General features: G+C 33.7%; 1 protein-coding gene across 4 annotated transcripts; it reads left to right on the forward strand.

The window, feature by feature from the left end:
* The first annotated feature begins 1,096 nt into the window (after positions 1-1,096).
* LOC148610292 (uncharacterized) lies at positions 1,097-18,661 on the forward strand. Of its 4 annotated transcripts, XM_088542633.1 has the most exons (15): positions 1,204-1,222; positions 1,621-1,674; positions 3,374-3,774; positions 5,174-5,423; positions 6,446-6,508; positions 7,412-7,564; positions 8,502-8,629; positions 9,217-9,291; positions 9,724-9,855; positions 10,137-10,338; positions 11,173-11,352; positions 12,662-12,892; positions 14,230-14,369; positions 14,735-14,911; positions 15,573-18,661. In XM_088542633.1, exons 3-15 carry the CDS (start codon positions 3,379-3,381, stop codon positions 15,762-15,764), a joined length of 2,319 nt encoding a protein of 772 aa, XP_088398759.1. In that variant the 5' UTR covers positions 1,204-1,222; positions 1,621-1,674; positions 3,374-3,378; the 3' UTR covers positions 15,765-18,661. The 4 variants fall into 4 exon arrangements, with proteins under 4 accessions (XP_088398757.1, XP_088398760.1, XP_088398759.1 ...); XM_088542631.1 differs by lacking the exon at positions 1,621-1,674 and having other exon boundaries at positions 1,097-1,222; XM_088542634.1 differs by lacking the exon at positions 1,621-1,674 and having other exon boundaries at positions 1,097-1,222; positions 7,412-7,558.
* The last annotated feature ends 763 nt before the right edge of the window (positions 18,662-19,424 follow it).

Below are 19,424 nucleotides of genomic sequence, written 5' to 3' on the forward strand. Positions count from 1 at the left end.
AAACCAACGATCCAACCATTAGCCAACGTTGGCCCAACGGAGGCATGTGTCTGGGTAATGACCGTTTTGTAACTCATTCTCTGTTTTAATTGAACTACTGTCTAAATCGGTGAGATCAATGACAGAATAAAAACTCAACAGATGTTCATGTTTCCATAACCAGATGTCTTTTTGAAAAGCACCCACAATTAATTTATGAAAAGTATAAAAGCGATGCATCGACGAGTAGTCGGTGTTTTCACAGACGCACATGTATATAAATACATGTGCACAGGGGCAGGAGTTGGAACCCCCTTAATTTGAAAATTTGTAGATTTAATGTGCATGTAAAATTGACAAAAAGTGGCTAATAATGTCGTAGCACCCCCATTTTTCTTGGGAACACCAGCTGGCACCCTTCCTTTAAAAAAAATCTGGATCCGCTCCTGTTGCACCAGATTGGTGTCTTGACAACTTGCTTCTTGTATAGGACATAAATTCATTGTTTTTGCCAAACTATGATAGTGTGCACCACTCTGCCCAAAATTATTATTAAGTGTAAGTTTTTGAAAGACTCAGGCAAAATTGGAAAAACCCACCGATCTGACTATTAAATACTTTCGAGCTATTTAAATAAAGACCATCATTTTATCTTTGCTTCGCTGGATTTTTTTTAAATAGAATTTTACAAAAATGAGGGTTTTGAAAGGTCTGCCCTTGAAATGTTCATTTTCAGAGGATTTCAATGAAATTATAATTCAATTTACCCAGATGATGGAAAATCCTTTTTTTTTTTCTTGATTTTGATGGTGCAAAAGTCAAATTAAACTTTCAAAAGGTGGGTTTTGTCACACCATGTTTCACCAACTGTCTGATTTTTACAAAATTCGTCATAGCGGTCATTGATGGTGTGGTTAAGCCGGAACTATATAGCCATGTACAGAGAGTCTATTTGTAGTTTATTTACGGTAATGGATGACCGAAATCATTTTGTTATTCTTAACATTGATTTAAGGCATGTATACTTTGGGTTATTTGCATCGACAATTAAAACATAAGCAACATAAAATTTGAATCGTATAATTTTGATCTATATTGAAAGATTTATTTATATTTAAGGTCAATGTTCCAACAGAGCACCTGCTACGAAGAGCTTACGGAATCAACGGGGGACCAGAACGTTTATTGCTTCCTGTTGAAAAAACTGATGCATGGCGGTCTAGATAAGTGAGAAGGATTTTGGGTAAGTTTTCCCAGTGTTCAGCAGGAATAGAGGCTGTTGGGATAGTAACTCACAACAGGACCGTCTCTCCGTCTAAAATTCTTAGTAGCTGAGATTCGAATTGCGTATTAAACAAATAAACTGCTTCCTGTATTGTTCTTCTACTCATTTATCTCACAAAACAAAATGGAGGCCGAAGTGAGATTCCCTACAACACTGAGCTGGAAAAAGTCCAGAAAAAAAACTTTATTAAAAATAAGCTTGTAAATAATTATTTAAAAATAAAGTGAAAGTAGAATAGAAATCTAAATTAGAGAGAGGAAACAGCTATTTCATGTGAAATAACTGGGGCATTTCAAATAATATCTGAAAATGCACTACTTTAGAGAACTTCTTGGAGCAGTATTTTTTTTAAAAAGGGGGAGAAATTAAAGTCACAGAAAAGTAAAAATGAAAGAAGAAAAGACAACAAGGTAATCATTTAAGCATTTGGATTGTAGTTTAAAAACTTGCATTTCTGATTTATTGAAATTATAAGCAGTGACTGCAAAGGATTGCTCATAGAATTTAATAAAATTATAACTAAAGACAATGAAATTAAAATACTTCACATTTTTTTTTTCTTTTGAAAGACATCTTAGGAACTATTGACTCATAAATCAAAAAGGAGAGGGGCACAATTGGTGCCTTTTGGAGTACTGACACTTATTTGAAAGTTAACTTCCAACATGGCTGTCCTTGTTTCCAGACACAGTGTTAATTTGGCTAAGTTTTAAGAGATAAATTTAGGGGAAAAAATGAGCTCAATGGAAAATAGGATATTTTTATCAGTATTTTTGCACCAAAAGATGTTTTGCTTTCAATACTGAACTCAGTGCCCTATATAATGAATCTATGCATTTTAATGGAAAACGAGGGCCCATTCTTATGAAACCATGGAGTCCTGTGAGGAGACTTGCTCACCCTATGCCAAAGTCTTCTGTTGAGGCACTAATCCAAACAAGACCAAAAAAATTCATCTACATGGAATTTCAGCATACTGATTAGCTATAGGTTTTAACCTATAATAAATTCTTCAGTTGGAGATCTCCCTCTCAAAATTTTCTTAATGCATGAGATTTGCCAAAGTTTTGTTTTTGGGATATGTTTTATGTTTAGCAAAAGACCTTATTTGAACTTGAATCAAATTTCACTGTGACAGTATCTGACGCAGTCCCTTCCTTGTAAGGAAACATGCAATGTTTCCCTATATTACAGTGATCATCTATCACAGGTTTGAGATCAATTTCTTTTGACAAAAACTGAAGTAATTTATTACAATTTTAAGCCATAAGTTCTAATTAGACAGGAGAAATTTCCGAATACAGCTAAATATCTCTCTTTGGCACAGGCACATTAGTGGGAGATTTTTTAAGTCGCTGTTATTATTAGTGACTTCTTGCACGCGTAATTTCAGTATTTATATTTGATTTGCATAATTATATATTTATACATCACATAAATGTTGCAGATCTGTGTCATGTTTAATGCCATAGCGTCATAGTTCTGGCTTTATACGAGATAAAAATGTACATCTTAAATATCACACACATGTTCTACATGTGTCTCTTGCTTTTATGAGAATGGGGTGTTTACATGAATTGATTGGTTAGCATTGGACATTACCCAGTTTCCGATTTAGGAACAGGAGCTTGTTAAGACTATATAGGTCATATACATTAGCAGGACCCCTATATCTATGAATATTCATTTCCAGTTGTTTTATCTGGTTCTAAAACTGATTCCCTGATCAATATTATAAGTGACCTAAAGATTGCTACCACTTGCCCCCTTTTAAAAAATATCATACTCATGTCTATGTGTGTTTTTTTTGCTTGTATGAGAACAGAAGGTTCATATTAAAATTTATGTAGTATTACACAGTTTCCAATTCAAACTTAAATATAGATTTGAATGAAATATCAGGAGGGTCTTGCGAAAAGTAGGAGACTTAACACTTTAAGATGACCTCTGTAGTCGGTTTTATCTGTTGGTCTGATCAGAAGCATTTAGAGCTTCTTTTGATGTAATTAAAGACTTAATGGATTAATTTTAGTTTGTCATGGCAAGATGTCTAGTTTTTAAACTGTATTTTACCATGTTTTAAAACTTTTTATGCATATATTTTTTCAGAATAAATGGAAAGCAGTACTATAACTATTCCATCGTCAATCCCTGATCAGCTCACAGTTGACGATGAGGTCATTTCTGTACCAATTCATGATGGATCTGAAGATGATTCCAATACTCAGCTAGAAACATCAGACCAAATCACACTACATGAGAATGATGACAATCTTGTTGGTAGTTCAGTGGTAGATACAACAGGTCTCCATAGTTGTTCTGTGGTAGATCCTAGTAGTTTGTCTGAAGGCACTGTTATTGATGTTTCAAGTTTGACTGGCACTGGTGTTAGAAATGCTGTTGTTGATGTCAGTAGTTTGGGAAGTGCTATTCATCCTTCCGCTTTGACTGGGGCAACTGTTTTAAATACTGGAGCCCTGCCAGAGAATGCTGCAAGCATTACCAGTTTGGTAAGTCTACATTGAAGGTGAAGGTTTTGTAATATTAAGAAATATTTCTTTTATCTTGCATGATCTTCACTACTTTTTTAGCTACCATGTGAGCTTTTGCCATCACTTGGCATCTGTCATAGTCGTTAACAACTTTCCAAAACTCTTCTCCTCTGAAACTACTTAACCAACTGGAATCAAACTTGGTATGAATGTTCCTTGAGGTATCTTGCATACATGTAGAACTGATGTGAGTATTTTTGATATGTCGAAAAACATGGCCGCCATTACTAAAAATAGAGCATAGGGGTCGGACCGTAGTTTTTCGCATATATATCCAAAACAGTTAGGTTTAGCCAAATTTTGATGGGGTAAAAGTGTTCAGCATGATGAGATATATCTGCAGTAAAATTTTCATTTTAATCTATTAAACCATGTTGGAGTTATTGCCCTTTTTCAAAGTTTTTTTGCTATTTTTAATGTTATTTTTTTCAAAAATCTTCTCCTCTGACAGTACATGTATTAAACCAATTGAAACAAAACTCGGTATAAGTGTTCCTTGGGGTATCCTGCATCATGATCTCCATTGAAAAACATGGCCACTGTTACTAAAAATAGAACATACGGGTCAGACAGTAGGGATAAATTCTTTCAATAGCAGAAATGATCCTTATTTTTAGGACTACAAAAGTCTTCAGGCATAAAATTTGTCAGACGTCTTCTTATAAGTGTTATTGCCTTTGACAGGGAAAAATGACAGTTTCTTTTCTACAGTTTTAAGCCAATGTCTTGAAAACAACGATAGATTTAGACTTTCATATACTGAAATGATCCTTATGATAAGTCCTATCAAAGTTATCTGGAGTCAAAGTTGTTGGACTACTTCTTGTTTAATTTATTGCCCTTGAAAGGCAAAATTCAGTGAGGTGAGCGATTTTGTCTTATTTGTTACATTGCTTTTATCTGGGTTTAAAAAAGCCTTCTGGTTCTTCTTACACAAATGTCTGTGTTTACATTTAGGAAATAGATACTTGTTTTAAGTTTTTTACCCTCATCAGGAGCGGATCCAGGATTTTAGATTTGGGGGGGGGAGAGGGCACGCAGTTAAAATTTGAGGTTAAATTTTTGAAATATTCTTCTAGAGTGGGTGCAATGTAGATATCTTTTGTGGTAAAATTAGCGAGGAATTTAAAGTTTCAACTTAAAACCAATGAAATCTACCCATGACAATCCATGCTTTGCAAATTTTAGGGGGAGCACACACCCGCCTAACCCCCGTCTGAATCTGCCCCTGCTCATACTATCATGATGAATGTGGGAAATTTAAATCACAAACTTTTTAAAATATTTTCAAATTTTTGTTTTGAACTTATGAAATTTTTTAAGCTTCCGTAATCTTTAGTATACCTTTATTTTACAGACCAATCAAAATGCTCAGTCTTTAGACGTCACCCAATCAACTGTGACCAGTATTGAACATATTCAGAATGTTATGAGTTTTGGTGATGTTGCTGTGGATGCACAATCCAATATTGTTGATATCAGTCATATTGTTCAACAGATAAACACATCAGTTACTCCCCCTTCTATTATAACTGGAGAAGGATCACAGACAGTCCAGGCTGTGACATTATCTGACGGAACAACTGCATTTATACAGCATCCTAAAGGTTTGACTTATTTTATGTGCTTACATTTTATCTATAAAAATGACAGCTTTTTAGCAAGTATTTTTAGCTCACCTGGCCAAAGGCCACGTGAGCTATTGCCATTACTTGGCGTCCGTTGTCGTTAACAATTGTACAAAACTCTTCTCCTCTGAAACTACTTGACTGATTAGAACCAAGCTTGGTATAAATGTTTCTTGGGGTATTCTGCATAGAACTGATGTGGAGATATTTGATTTCCACGAACAACATGGACGCTGTTACTAAAAATAGAACGTAGGAGTCAGACAGTAGTTTTTTGAATATATCTCCAAAACCGTTAGGTTAGCTGAATTCTGATGTGGGTTAAAGTTCAGCATGATGAGATCTATCTCTGGTCAAATTTTGGTTTTAATTGGTTAAGCCATGTTGGAGTTATTGCCCTTTTTCAACAATTTTTGATATTTTTAATGTTACATGTATTTCTTTCAAAAACCTTCTTCTCTGACACTACTTGACCAATTGAAACCAAATTTAGTATGAATGTTTTTTGGGGGTATCCTGCATAGTACTTATGAGGGGATTTTTGATATGTCGAAAAACCAGGCCGCCATTACTAAAAATAGAACATAGGGGTCAGACGGTAGATTTTTGAATATATCTCCAAAACCATTAGGTTTAGCTAATTCTGACATGGGTGATAGTGTTTAGCATGATGAGATCTATGGCTGGTCAAATTTTGGTTTTAATCGGTTAAGCCATGTTGGAGTTATTGCCCTTTTCCACGATTTTTGCTATTTTTAATGTTATTTCTGTCAAAAAACATGGCCCCTATTACCAAAAATAGAACATAGGGGTCAGACAGTAGTTTCTCGCATGTATCTCAAAACCGTTATTATTACATTTCGACTACAAATTTTCATGTCTGTTGAATAATAGTGGGCCTATGCTTAATAGCACAAACTTGTGGTCAATTTAGTCAAGTAATAAGTATTAGCTGCACTAGTCCTGATAATTAATAGATGTTAAATCACTATTTTTTTTAGGTGGTAAGTTTCTTGAGGGTCAGACTATCACATTGGAAGATGGAACCACAGCAGTTGTTCAAGGTATGTTGTCATACCCTGCCACTTGAAGTGGCAAGGTATTATGTGGAACAATCCTAAATGTTGCATGTTTGTCTGTCCGTCGGTCCATCCACTTACTGTGGAAATACTATTGTTTGTGGGGTGCCAATTTTCGTGGTTTTCATGGGTTGGCCAAATGAAATTTGTTCACCAACGAAAAGGAGATTTCCATTGATCTGTATACTGAAAATCTCAACACCACAAATTCAAGAATCATCGAACTTGTGTTTGATCCCTAATCCACGAAAATTGGTATTCATGTATTAAAGTGCTTTCACAGTATTGCAAATTTCGATGTGTTGTACACTTGCTACAAGGAGTAACCTCTTATCAGCAGCATTAGACTCAAATATATAGGAAAATCTAAATCCAGATCAATTAATTATTTTTGGAAACCATAAAATTCAGGTAAAGTTCAACTTTCAGCAAAATCCAAAGAAACGGGTTTTGAGTTTTGAACATTTTGCCTCCCCCTTTTTTGACCATTATGTGAGTTGTTAATTTCTTGATAATGAGCCAGGGTATATAGAATAATAGGTACTTCCGACTGATATTTTTACTCTCAAAATAGAAAGTAACTTTCATTCTGTTAATAAGTATTCCAATTTTGACATTTTTATTTATTTTAATGTATATGTATCATGTTTATGGAACAGCTTTCATTGCAGAAAAATTCTAGTGTTGCAATTACACACACTGCTGGCCTGTGACATCATTTTTCATCAAAACTCTAAAGATGACCAAGATAGATCACAGTCACCCCCAGTGTTTTGACCACTGTTTTCGAATACTTTGTCATGTACAAGAGATAGAAAAATATCTGTCAACTAGATAAAATAAAATATTGTTCAGATTTCTAATAAAAAAAATATTTACTCATTTCAGTAACCAATCTGTCCGTCCAGCCTTCCGCTGTTACAACTGATACTGATACCATTCTGAATGAGAGCACACCTGTATTAGATAACACTGTCAGTGGGGACCAGACTGTTCAGTTAGAAGATGGAACAACTGCTTTTATACAGAATACTGGTAAAGGTAACTGCAGTCCCTGAAATTGATATTGTTGCTTTAAAACTCCATAAGATATTTACAGTCTGCATTTAATGTGTGTCAAAGCTGTAAAGCTTGATTTGCTGTTTTTTTGTTTTTCTAATGAAAACAAATGTGTTGTGAACTGTGTCTTTTAAATCTGTCATTTTCTGAGAATTATTATGTTAATGATCATTCTTGTGAACTGAAAGTAATCAAGGGAACCAAGGTTATAGCAGTAATCAAAAGAATGCAATCCAGGGACAAAGACCAGACATGGAAAACAGACATACACAACAAAGAAGAGAAAGTAACTAAAATCATACATACAAAGTAACAAAAGCAAATGAGCAACTCAGACTCCACTAAAAACTGGGAGCATGCACCAGGTGCACCGGTAGGGTAAGAGTCCTCTGCTTTTATAGAAACACCAGCCGAGTTGCTCATAAAAAGTCAAGTCCAGGGTAGACAAACGAGGAAAGGAAAACTATGTCACATTGAATAAATCAGTTTTCATTCTTACATTGATTATTTGATTGGTCATTGTTTAATTTCCTTCGATATTTCAAGACAAGAACAACTGACTATTTTAGAAGACCCTGCTTTGTTCAACGAAACACTGAGCCAGGTCTTAAATGTGCTAGCCGGCAGGTATGCCCCCCATTTGGACTAATTACTTTGAATCTAAGCCAACCAATTGTCACTGTCCCCTCCACGTAAATACAATATACGTGGAGGTGTTGCAGTGCCAACCAAGCCTTCGGTGAGACTCGGCTGGGGATCCAACCTCACAACCTCTCTCACACAATGCAAGCAATCTACACTGGCACCACTGAGGCAGTTCTTATGTTTTAATTTATCTTAGAACTAGTGCTTATCATCTACATGAACTACAACAAATTTTCTTTAGGAGTTAAAATATTAAATATTTCATCTATTGCAGATGGTGTGCATGCTTTACAGTTAGAAGATGGTACTACAGCTTACATTACCCATCCCTCAGCCATATCATTGTTTGGTGACAGTACCCTGGATTCTGGTCCTATTAATCTAGACCAGTTTGCAAACCAGGTATTTCTTATGTTCCTGTAAGCTGTATGCAGAAACTATATGTTATGCTTTCTGGATATATTAGGGGCTCAGATAAGCAGTGATCCAAGGTCCGGGCCCTGAATATCTGACATCAGTCCTTTGAAATTTCATTTACCCAGGTTTTGGACCTTCAACTACATTCAATGACAATTTATTGAGGACTTTTTTAGTTTACTCAAGTGGACTATTGATTTGAAACTTGAAAAATAGTCCCAGACTTTTGACTCTTGAAAGTAAATTTTACCCATATGTATATAAATACATATCAAATATGATATATCATATTCCTTTTAAAGTCTGTAATGGTATATAATTATTGTTAACATATGTTATTATGCTGCAATTATACGGTGGAGACAAACACAAACAATGGCCTTCACAAAAACTGTTTTGTCAAAAAATAATCTCCATGTTTACAAAACCTCAAAATTTAACTTGATGTGTTTAAATCAAAATTAAAATCCTCACAAGTATATAAAACATACAAGTTTTAGGAGCTTTAGGAAATCTTTCAAATAACAAGAAAAGATCAATATACATTTTTTATATATTTTTTGTTCATGTAGGGTGATGGCATCAAACAAGAAAACTCCCTGCAGGCTTTGCAACAGGCTAAAGGGCAAATTATTCCTGGACATATTGTAAGTTTACACAGAATTCTTCTATATATAACAATTATTGATGCTATATTTTTTTTCTGATGTTGTGGTAAAATATTAGGGATAATGACAGAGCAAATAATTATAATGAAAAGATATAGAGTTCGAAATAAATGTGTAGACCTGTTACATGTACATGTATAAATCCCAAACAATATCCAGTTCCCAGTGCCGTAAAACTTGTTTCAGAATTTTTTCAACTGTTTGTGTGGTTTTAAAATTCCGAGACTAATTGGATTAACCAAGGAATTTTATATTGTCTGACTTTCAAATTTGTAGCACATAGAATAATGTAAGAAGTGAACATCTTGACAGCAAGTCACTTTACTACCCTACTGTAATATTTCTCCCTTGACTATAAATCTGCCATTATTCTGTATTTATGCTTTACTTAGTATTTATTTTTATCTACAGACAGTTATAACAGCTGGTATAGCCCCTGAAAAAACAATATCCGAGAAGTTTGTCAATAGCATTGGAGAGAGGGCTTTCCGATGTAACTTTGATGGATGTGGGAGACTATTCACCACTCAACATCACTTAAAGGTTTGATTCTTTAAACTTTGTCATATGCATCTAATTCCATTTTATTCTTCTGTTGTTGTCCTGTTTCTATTAGTAAAGTCTCCTTTTTCAGGGTTGGATATAGCATTAATGGTGTCAATCTTTTGTCCATCAACAACTTTTTCATTTCAGTTTTTTTGAGCATGCATTTAAGTAATTTTTTAAATCATGCAATTTAACTTTATTTTCAAGGATGAATACTTTGTTCAAACAAACGAACAAAAGATCAACCTACGATTGTATGTTATTTTTGCTTTATTTAGGTCCATGAAAGATCTCATACTGGTGACAGACCATTTAAATGTGAAACCTCTGGTTGTGGTAAGGCATTTGCCACAGGTTATGGTCTGAAGAGTCATACCCGTGTCCACACTGGAGAGAAGCCATATAAATGTACTGAAAAAGACTGTGAAAAAGCATTCAAAACGTCTGGAGATTTACAGAAACATGTCCGTACACATACTGGTAATTAAGACATTTTCACTCAGTTAAAATTCTTTATATTCCAAAAAGGAGTAAAATGATAATCAAGGATCTGATATATGATGGGTCCAAAAATGTCTTTGAGAGGCAGAAAAAGGGTTTACAGTACATGAATAAACTCGAACAACATCATGACATCACAACCAAGGCAATGGAACATGTGAATAGTTGACCTTTGATCAGTCCAAGGAGACATAAACTTGTATGTTTGTTTGTAAGTGTTTTGATTTCCCCTGTGTCACACTGAAGATGGTCTTTACAGTAGGGCATTGACTGAGGGACCTGATTGGGGTGGGGGGTCTCATCACGATTCACGAGTTGAATTTTTTTGTTAATCACGATTCACAGAAAATAAATTTCCATGATCACGGATCACGAAAATATAAAAAGAGTATCCCCAATCAATCTCGATAATAGAGATTCAGAAGTTGGTTTTTTGTGTTGTAGATGGGTTCAATTAAGCTATAATCAAATGCATCACTGGCTCATTACTTGTTTAGGTGTTGATTTCTCCCAAGTTCTAATTGCACTTTTAAAACTATTGCGCCACTTCAACTTTTTGAGCCAAGAAAAACAACTCAATGGAAATGTTTATTTCCATAATGGAAAAAAAAATCGCGAGAATGAAATATGTCTCAATCACGAACAACGAACATAAAACTCCAATGAAAACGATTCATGAACAATGCTTTCATCACAAATCACGAAAAATAAATCTAGAAAAATGGATCATGATAGCGAAAATGGGCCGATCACGAAGAACGAGAATAACCCATCAGGCCCCTCATTGACTACTAGATAAAATTTCTTTTGCAGGAGAAAGGCCCTTTAAGTGCCCCTTTGAGGGCTGTGATAGGTCCTTTACAACATCAAACATCAGAAAGGTCCACATTAGGACCCACACAGGTGAACGTCCATATGTCTGTACAGAAGAAGGATGTGGTAGGGCATTTGCCAGCGCTACTAACTACAAAAACCATATCAGAATTCACACAGGTATGTCCCATTAAATTTTAGTGTCTTGTGTTGCTATTGAGTAGCAGGTAGGATTGGGGAGTGAAACTTGTGTTTATCAGTACATGACCTTAATTTAGATTATCTGGGATTACAATTTACTTTTAAGAGTGTAAGGTCAAACAAGATAGTGAAAGGTCCTCAATAAGAATGAATGATAAAGTGAAGGATAAAGTATTGTATATCCTGGAGCCTGCTATATGATTTTTTTAATGGTCCTACAGAAGTAATTTATGTATCCTGGTCTCAGACCAGCATTAATTTGAACCCCAGTTACATGTAAATTGGCAAAGATGCAGATTCAAAACCATGATGTATTCGTTAAACCCTAGAGTTTAAGTTTGGATCAGTTAAGGTAGATTTTTTTGCATTGCCGGTTTTAGATTGTGTACAAAGTTTCAATAGATGTGATTCAAAAGGAAATTAATTTTCAGTGTAATAGCAATCAACATTGATTAAGATTAATGATCCAAGCTGATTATAGGTTAATGTAAGTGACTGGTATATGGGCATTCACTTAAGCCAACTCAGACAAATATGTCGTATACATTTATACCATCATCTTGTTGGAATCATCTTGTCCATCCGTCATTCTATCCATCTGTCAAAATCATTTTTTTCCGCAGCCAACAGATGAATTTATTTAAAATTTGGTATGATCCTTTATATAGATGGGTCCTTTGTTGTAAGCTATTTTGGATGCTGCCTGATATCTACTAACTGTATGAGTGGGGGTATGCCTAACATGACAACATGAACAAGTCATGTTTTAAGTAAAATAAATTCCATTTAATAAAATTCCTGAAAAATAACTTGCTGTAAACGTTATCCAAACTCTGAATATATATAGTGTAACCTTGAACATTAGAAGGTTTACTTTACTATAAACACATTTTCTGCGAATTCTATTGCACATCTCTTTATGAATGATCTTCACTGTTGTTATCATGTCAATGATTCCCAACTCTAAAGATGCTTCTTGTTTAAACATTTCCAGAAATATGCTATCTTTTTTTATATACTGTTAATGTTTTAAGTTTCGCGATGTACTAATTTTCGCTTTTTTTGCAGTGGACAGAAAACCGCCAAAATTAGTACCAGCGAAATGGATTTTTTAAAAACTATATAACACTAAGATTTATTTTTTAAACTGCGCAAATTGATACCAGTGAATACATTCCCTTGAAATAATCCTTGAAAATTAATACATCTGCAGTATTCAAGTGTCAGACTTTTTCAGAGTCCTTTTTTAAAAAATGGGAATGTAATATTTTTGAATTTTTTTTTTCAGGAGAGAAACCTTATGTTTGTACATCCCCAGGGTGTGGGAAGAAATTTACTGAATACTCTAGTCTCTATAAACACCATGTGGTTCATACTTTATCTAAACCCTATGTTTGTAATCGCTGTGGCAAGACATATCGTCAAACTTCTACATTAGCCATGCATAAACGGACGGCACATGGAGAAGATGTCACAGCTGAAAGTGAGGCAGAACTATATCAACAACAGTTGGCTGCTGGTATGTGAAAAGATATCTTTTAAGAGGTTAAAAACTACTCTTATTTTAAAAATTGTTTGCTTTGAAAGCTGACAGTGTATAGTGATCATAGTGCCTGTTTGTTTAAGCATCCATTTGTCCTTCCCCACCTTTATTGTTACAATTTTCTCACTGCAACTACTTATCACAGCCACTTGATATTTTGACAGAAGCTTTATACACTCCCAAAGGGAGTGTTAATGGTTGAACTATCAACTAATTCTGTATACCGGTACTTATTGCCAGAAAAACCATCAATATCCGGTTTGTGCATGTAAATTCTGGAGCCTGAAAATAGCATCATGTCAGCTTCATTCTTGTACACTTGGTAAATGCACTTGAGAACCACACCAGTCTAGGAAACACAAACCAGCCTTGATGATTAAGGTACTGTCTTTTTAAGAATCATGCAAAATCTGAAATATGTGATACACCCCAATAAAGGCTACAAATTTTATTTTTGTAATTTAAGTTGTTTTATGGGTCTATACTATGAAATGCATAATTATTCATTCATATCTGCCTGCTCTTTGGAGATAATCAACATAGAAAATCCAATAGATTCTATTGTATTTAGATGTCATTTACAGAGTTATCTCCCTTAATTTTGAAATCTACCGTGCATTCTATATAATTTTTATCTCCTAAGAACACGGGTTATATGAAAAACTGAATGTTAATTTCTGTTTACTATGGCTATTCAAACAAAATATCAAAAATAAAAATAGGCTTTTTACCCATGAATCACATTTTGCATGATTCTTAGCTGGAGTGCTACTTTAATACAAATGGAATACTAGCTTTTTCCAAGATAGGGATGGTCAATACGTGGTACCCCAATGTTCACAAAAATGACGTAATCAGCTTATAAGTACAGGACAATATCATAACATTTTACCATTTTGGAAGTTGATAATAACACGGCTGACAAAAAATATTGAAAGACTTAGGTGTTTGAATTCATGTGTTTCTTATTAGAGGTGTACTATTTTTTTGGGGAATTCATCTCAGATTGAGCCAGTAAGTCAGTTTATTGTTTGACAATTTTTTTAATATAATGACCATATGGTTTCTTTGATGAGGAATTTGGAACATCTTTTATTGAGCTTTATTCATTTTCTTATCTAATACTACTGTTTATCACATCTTTTTTTTAAAGTCTTTACTTAGCTGAAAGATCTTAGACAAAGTTCAAAGGTTTGACATGATTGGTAGAAATTAAACTTTAAATTTTACCTTTGTTTGATAGTAAGGTAATTTGTGGAACAAGAAGGTATCTTTAGCTTGACCTCTTGAACAACATCTTGTTGTTTTTGTAGAAAATGCAACATCAGGAGAGCCCCTTGCAAAGAAACCGAAGTTTGAGTATGCTTTGAATGTGAGTGAAGCAGAAAGTGGTGATCAGGGAACTATGATAATTAGTAATCAGACAGACCTTGCCAATGGGGACTCACAACAGGTAAGGTACTAATCAGACAGACCTTAAAATGGAGAATAACAGGTAAGGAACTAATCAGACGGACTTTAAAATGGGGATTAACAACAGGTAAAGAACTAATCAGACAGACCTTAGAAATGGAAACTAATAACAGGTAAGGGGCTATGGTATTAATTAATCAAACATACCTTACCTTTGAGGACTCACAACAGGTAAGGTCCTATTGTATTAAATAATCAGATAGTCCATAAAAAAAGGAAAGAACCAAAATTATTGGATCTCCTGCTCGTAGTGTTAGTGTTTGTGTGAAGTTCATTAAAAAATCAAGATAATTGCCGTGGAGAAAATATTTCTTACCAAAATAAATCATAATTTTCTTTCCGTAGAATGTACTACCTGGAGCAGGCGAAGATGAGACCTCAAACATCCTCCAGAATGCTATACCTACCTCTATCACCTTGGACCAGCTACAACAGGAGGGTGGGGTTACAGCCATATCTGTCCTGGAAAATGGACAACAAATATTTGTCATTACTGATCCCTCTCGACTGGAGGCTTTACAGGTAGACATTTAAGTACACTTAGTTGGATGGTATATGATTGATCATTATATCTGTTTATCTGTCTGTCTGTCTGTCTGTCTGTCTGTCTGTCTGTTCGTGAATTTCAGGAGGATATTTTAAAAACTTAACTGACCAAGTCTCTACAAATTTAACACTATATAGTGAATCATGACATACAGGTCAATTTCATAATGTTAAGAAGCAGTCTATATAAAAATCAGACAGGAAGTGGATCATGCTTGTCAAAAACCCACCAAATTCACTTTTATTTCTTGTTCAGTGACAGCTATAGACCACATAACCAGTTTTAGTTTTTCATTTGGTTGTTGCACTTTTGAGAAAAAAATTATATAGATTGTACTTTGACTTTGCACTTGATTTGGGCTGCATTTGGTTAATTTTAGTGGGAGATGAATGTATAATTTTCTAAAAGTGCAGATCTGAATGCTGAAAAGCTTATCATTATGTGAAAGTATAGCATATATTGACTGAAAAAAGCATCGTTTGTTTGGTGGTTTTTTCTTCACCATAAATCACTTTACCATTGGCAGTGTCTGAATTTTTTGTGGACTGATAGTTAAAAACATGCAAATATCAACTGATATGTTCATTTATAGGAGACCCAAAAAAATGATCTACATTGTAATTTTCTGTTCTACAGCAACTTACCCAGCAGTCATCTCAGTCAACATCAGAAACTGATGGTACAAACTCTCAGGACATTATAGCAGTCAATTCTAATGTCACTGTGGAGGGAGGGATTAACAGTGGAGGTCTGAATACCAGTGAACAACCGCTCAATATAGAAAATACAATGACTGTGGCTGGAGGCATTGAGTTTAAAGATGATTGATCAGTTTGTGATAGGTTTCATAGAAACATTATGACCACCATTTCAATGTCCATGGCAATTTTTTGGGAATTGGGCTTGTAGATTTGTTCCTCCATTGGTTAGATAAGAACCATCAGATGAACTTCCATTGGTAGAAATGAAATGGGCAGTTTACAGAGAAAAATTCAGGGAAAGACACAGATTTAAGTACAATTCTTTTTAAGAATCAGGCAATGGGTGGCACATCAAAACTCTAAATTTGATCTTTTTTGCCTAGAATATATTCAATAATCTAGAACACAACTGAAAACCTATTTAAATTTATACTGAAGCATCTGTGACATACACATTTTTTGACTGCTTATATATTTGTATAAGGAAAAAGTGCAGGAAATTTTCCCACTATTTTTCTAAATCAAATTTCAAGTAAATTTGACGTATCAATATCTTAAAAAGGTAAATTTTACAAACTTTTTTATGGTTATTTCTGAAGGTTATCATGTTTTAACACTTAGATAATGCAATAAAATCTCAGCATTTTTTATCCTTCATATGGCTCACCTTATATACAATTTACATACTGCCTAATTCTTAAAGGGAGAAGTACTTCAATAATTTTGGAATGATAGAAAATTGAAATCTCCTTGGCAGTTTACTATCAAAGGCAGTTCATCAGGTGATTGTCAATTAATATTCCCTGAACATCATCAATGTAAGTGCTGTAAGTTTTAGAAACATGAAAGGTTATCTTTTTGGATGAGTGCACTTTGATATATATGTATTTTTAAATGACTCATCACCTGAATATAGCTGAAATATTGCTGCCTGGGCATTAAACACCAATAATCAATCAATCATTAAATGATTCATGAATGTGGGTTTTCCATTTTTTAAAGGAAAACATTTTTCCAGAATGAAGTGTTTGTTTTTCTTTTGATCAAGAGAATTTTCATATTGATATACTTACAAATTTTTTAGCTGTTGAGGACAATTTAATGCACATATTTTTCAAGAGTATTATTTTCTTTTTGTGCTACAGGTCAATTTGTTTAAACACAGGAAAAATACTATTCAGTAATATTCATGTCATAATGCAAATATAAGTCTTTTTAATTAGGGCATAAGTGCATTTGTTTGTGGTATAAATTTATTAAATAATATTCGAACTTTGTAACATTGCTTTGAATGATCCAATGAATGGTTTGAATTCATTTTTCATAATTTTCTTTTATTGATGGTTTAAGAAGATAGACCTAGGGTAAACGACATAACTCTTTTAATCAGTGATATGTTTGTATCATATTCAATTTCACCAAAGCCTATCAAGCTTTCATTTGAAACAGAATGAAATCAATCTAAGTCATTTTGATGCTTTCATGAAATTGATGTAAAATGCTGAATACAAGCATTCCAGTGATTTTTAAGAGTTGTGTCCCTTACCTTAGGTCTACCTCCTTAAACATGGATTAATTTTTTTTAATGAGATTTTGTTGTTACCATAACCTCAGATACCTATACTTTATTAGGTCATTGTGTTACAGCACTAGCTATGTATCAAATCTCCTCATTTAAAATATTGTTATGTGTCAGTCTCTGTCAGAATCAGGCAGTGGGTGAAACATGGTATAAAAAACCCACCATTTTGATAGTGTAATTTGGCTATTTGCACCATCAGAATCAAGAAAAAAAAGACAGTATTTCGCATATCATGTTGGTCCATTGTGGTAATTACATTGAATGCACTGAAAATGAACTGAACATTTCAAGGCCAGATAACTTTGTCAAATCTCATTTTTCTAACATTCTATTGAAAAAATTTCTTAGCAAAGCCAGTGATGCAGAGATCAAATAATGGTCTTTTCGAAAAGAGTAAGTGACCTTGAGTAATATTACTTCGTCAGGTCAGTGGGGTTTTGACATGTATTTTTTTCTGATTTTTCCCAGTTTGCCTGATTCTTACAAAAACTTAAACTTAATCATACTGTAACTGTACTTATTTTCTGGGAATATTTATCTTCAAGAATTTTGTGAACAGTTTTATACTGCCTCCCCCCCCCCCACCACACCTCCGAAAGTGGTGAGGTATATTGTGATACCTTCTAAAAAGGTACTTGTCTGTTCATACATCCTTCAATGGTATTCAGATGATAACTTGAGAATGGATCTTTTATTTAAATTTTGCATGGTTGTTAAGTACCATAAAATATAGGTTAAATTTGATTTTCAGCAAAATCCAAAATGTAGTTTTTGAATTTGTCCATTTTGAACATTTTACTACCCCCCCTCCTTTTTTTACCATTATGTGATGGGGTATCACTTAATGTTCCATTTATGCCCTATTTTGATTCATCAAAATAAGCATATATGGTGTTAATCATAGTAATATTTTAACTTTTAACATTACATGAAACTTCAATACTCACGCCAATGTTTGAAAACAAACAATGGTGAAAATAAGTACAATTCGGTTTTATTTAAGGCATTATATTTATGAACAATGGTGAAATCAAGTAATCATGTCTGAAGCAGAATGAAATTAAGTATTTGATTAATTAATGGATTGAAATCAGAAGAACAAGTTGTGTATTATCATTTAAGTACTTCTCCGTCTAAGAATCGGGCAAAATATATATAAGGTGTGGCACATGAAGAAAAAAAGGCAGAGATTTTATTGCATTTACCAATTAATTATACCTGATAACCACCAGTATAACCATCAAAATTTGCCATTTTAAGATATTGATATGTCAATTTAGTTGAAATGCACTACGTAAATATGGGGGAAAAATTTTCCCGCTCTCTTTCCCTATATAAGCAGTGAAAAAATATCTACGTCACAGATGCTTCATGATTAATTAAATATCTTTTTTGGTTGTTTTCTAGATGTACTGAATATATTTTAAGCAAAAATGACAAAATTGGGGAAAATGATGTGCCACCCATTGTCCGATTCTTACACAGAATGGTACTTAAATAATTATTTTGTTTATTATTCTTATCATGAATCTGTTATTTGTTGTTATTAAAAATCTATAAGAACTAAAATTCTGTGTTTAATTATATATATGCCCCTGTATTTTGCACAAGATGAGTGTTATAGACCATATTAAATGTGGCTTTTGACTGCAACCTAACTTTACATTGTGCTTTGTCTAATTCTAATGAAATAAACACAAACTGGAGCTTACATGTATTAGTCTGACACTGTAAATGTCATTGAGTATGAGGTCAGTAGTTCAAAGGTCTAAGGTCACTATTACTGGTAAATATAGTTAAAAGTAATCAATGGGGTTCTGTGGTGTGTTCTTGTAAACACTTTAAATGAAATTTAGCTTGATAGAAGTACTGACAGGGAATTAGGACATGTATAGAACTGAATTTCATAAAATTTTGTATGTAGTGAGGATACAATATATATATTGTTGTGGATAATGGCAGAATTTTTTTCATCCATTAATTTTTTATGGAAGATATGCCCTCTGAAATTTTTAAATGTATACAACTGTTACAGCTTTTTGAAACTATTCAGTTGAATTTCTTGAAACTTGGTATGTAGCACAGTATGGAATAGTACCTGTAGCCTTGCAATAACATATTGTGTTTCACAGATTATAACAATTGTTCCTGTGTTATTTGTTGAAGCTAAATTTAAAATAAAACATCTACATTTTTTCATTATCC

This window comes from Perna viridis, chromosome 8 (assembly GCF_037379345.1).
Source record: "Perna viridis isolate PV_CMFRI_1.1 ecotype Kerala chromosome 8, ASM3737934v1, whole genome shotgun sequence".
In the NCBI taxonomy this organism is placed as follows: Eukaryota; Metazoa; Mollusca; class Bivalvia; order Mytilida; family Mytilidae; genus Perna; species Perna viridis.

Excerpts from the sequence above, each read along its gene's own strand:
- LOC148610292 (XM_088542631.1), top strand. The coding sequence starts at position 3,379 with ATGGAAAGCAGTACTATAACTATTCCATCGTCAATCCCTGATCAGCTC. Across the intron at positions 6,509-7,411 it reads AACCACAGCAGTTGTTCAAG|TAACCAATCTGTCCGTCCAG; the intron begins GTATGTTGTCAT and ends TACTCATTTCAG. Across the intron at positions 14,912-15,572 it reads CTCGACTGGAGGCTTTACAG|CAACTTACCCAGCAGTCATC; the intron begins GTAGACATTTAA and ends TCTGTTCTACAG.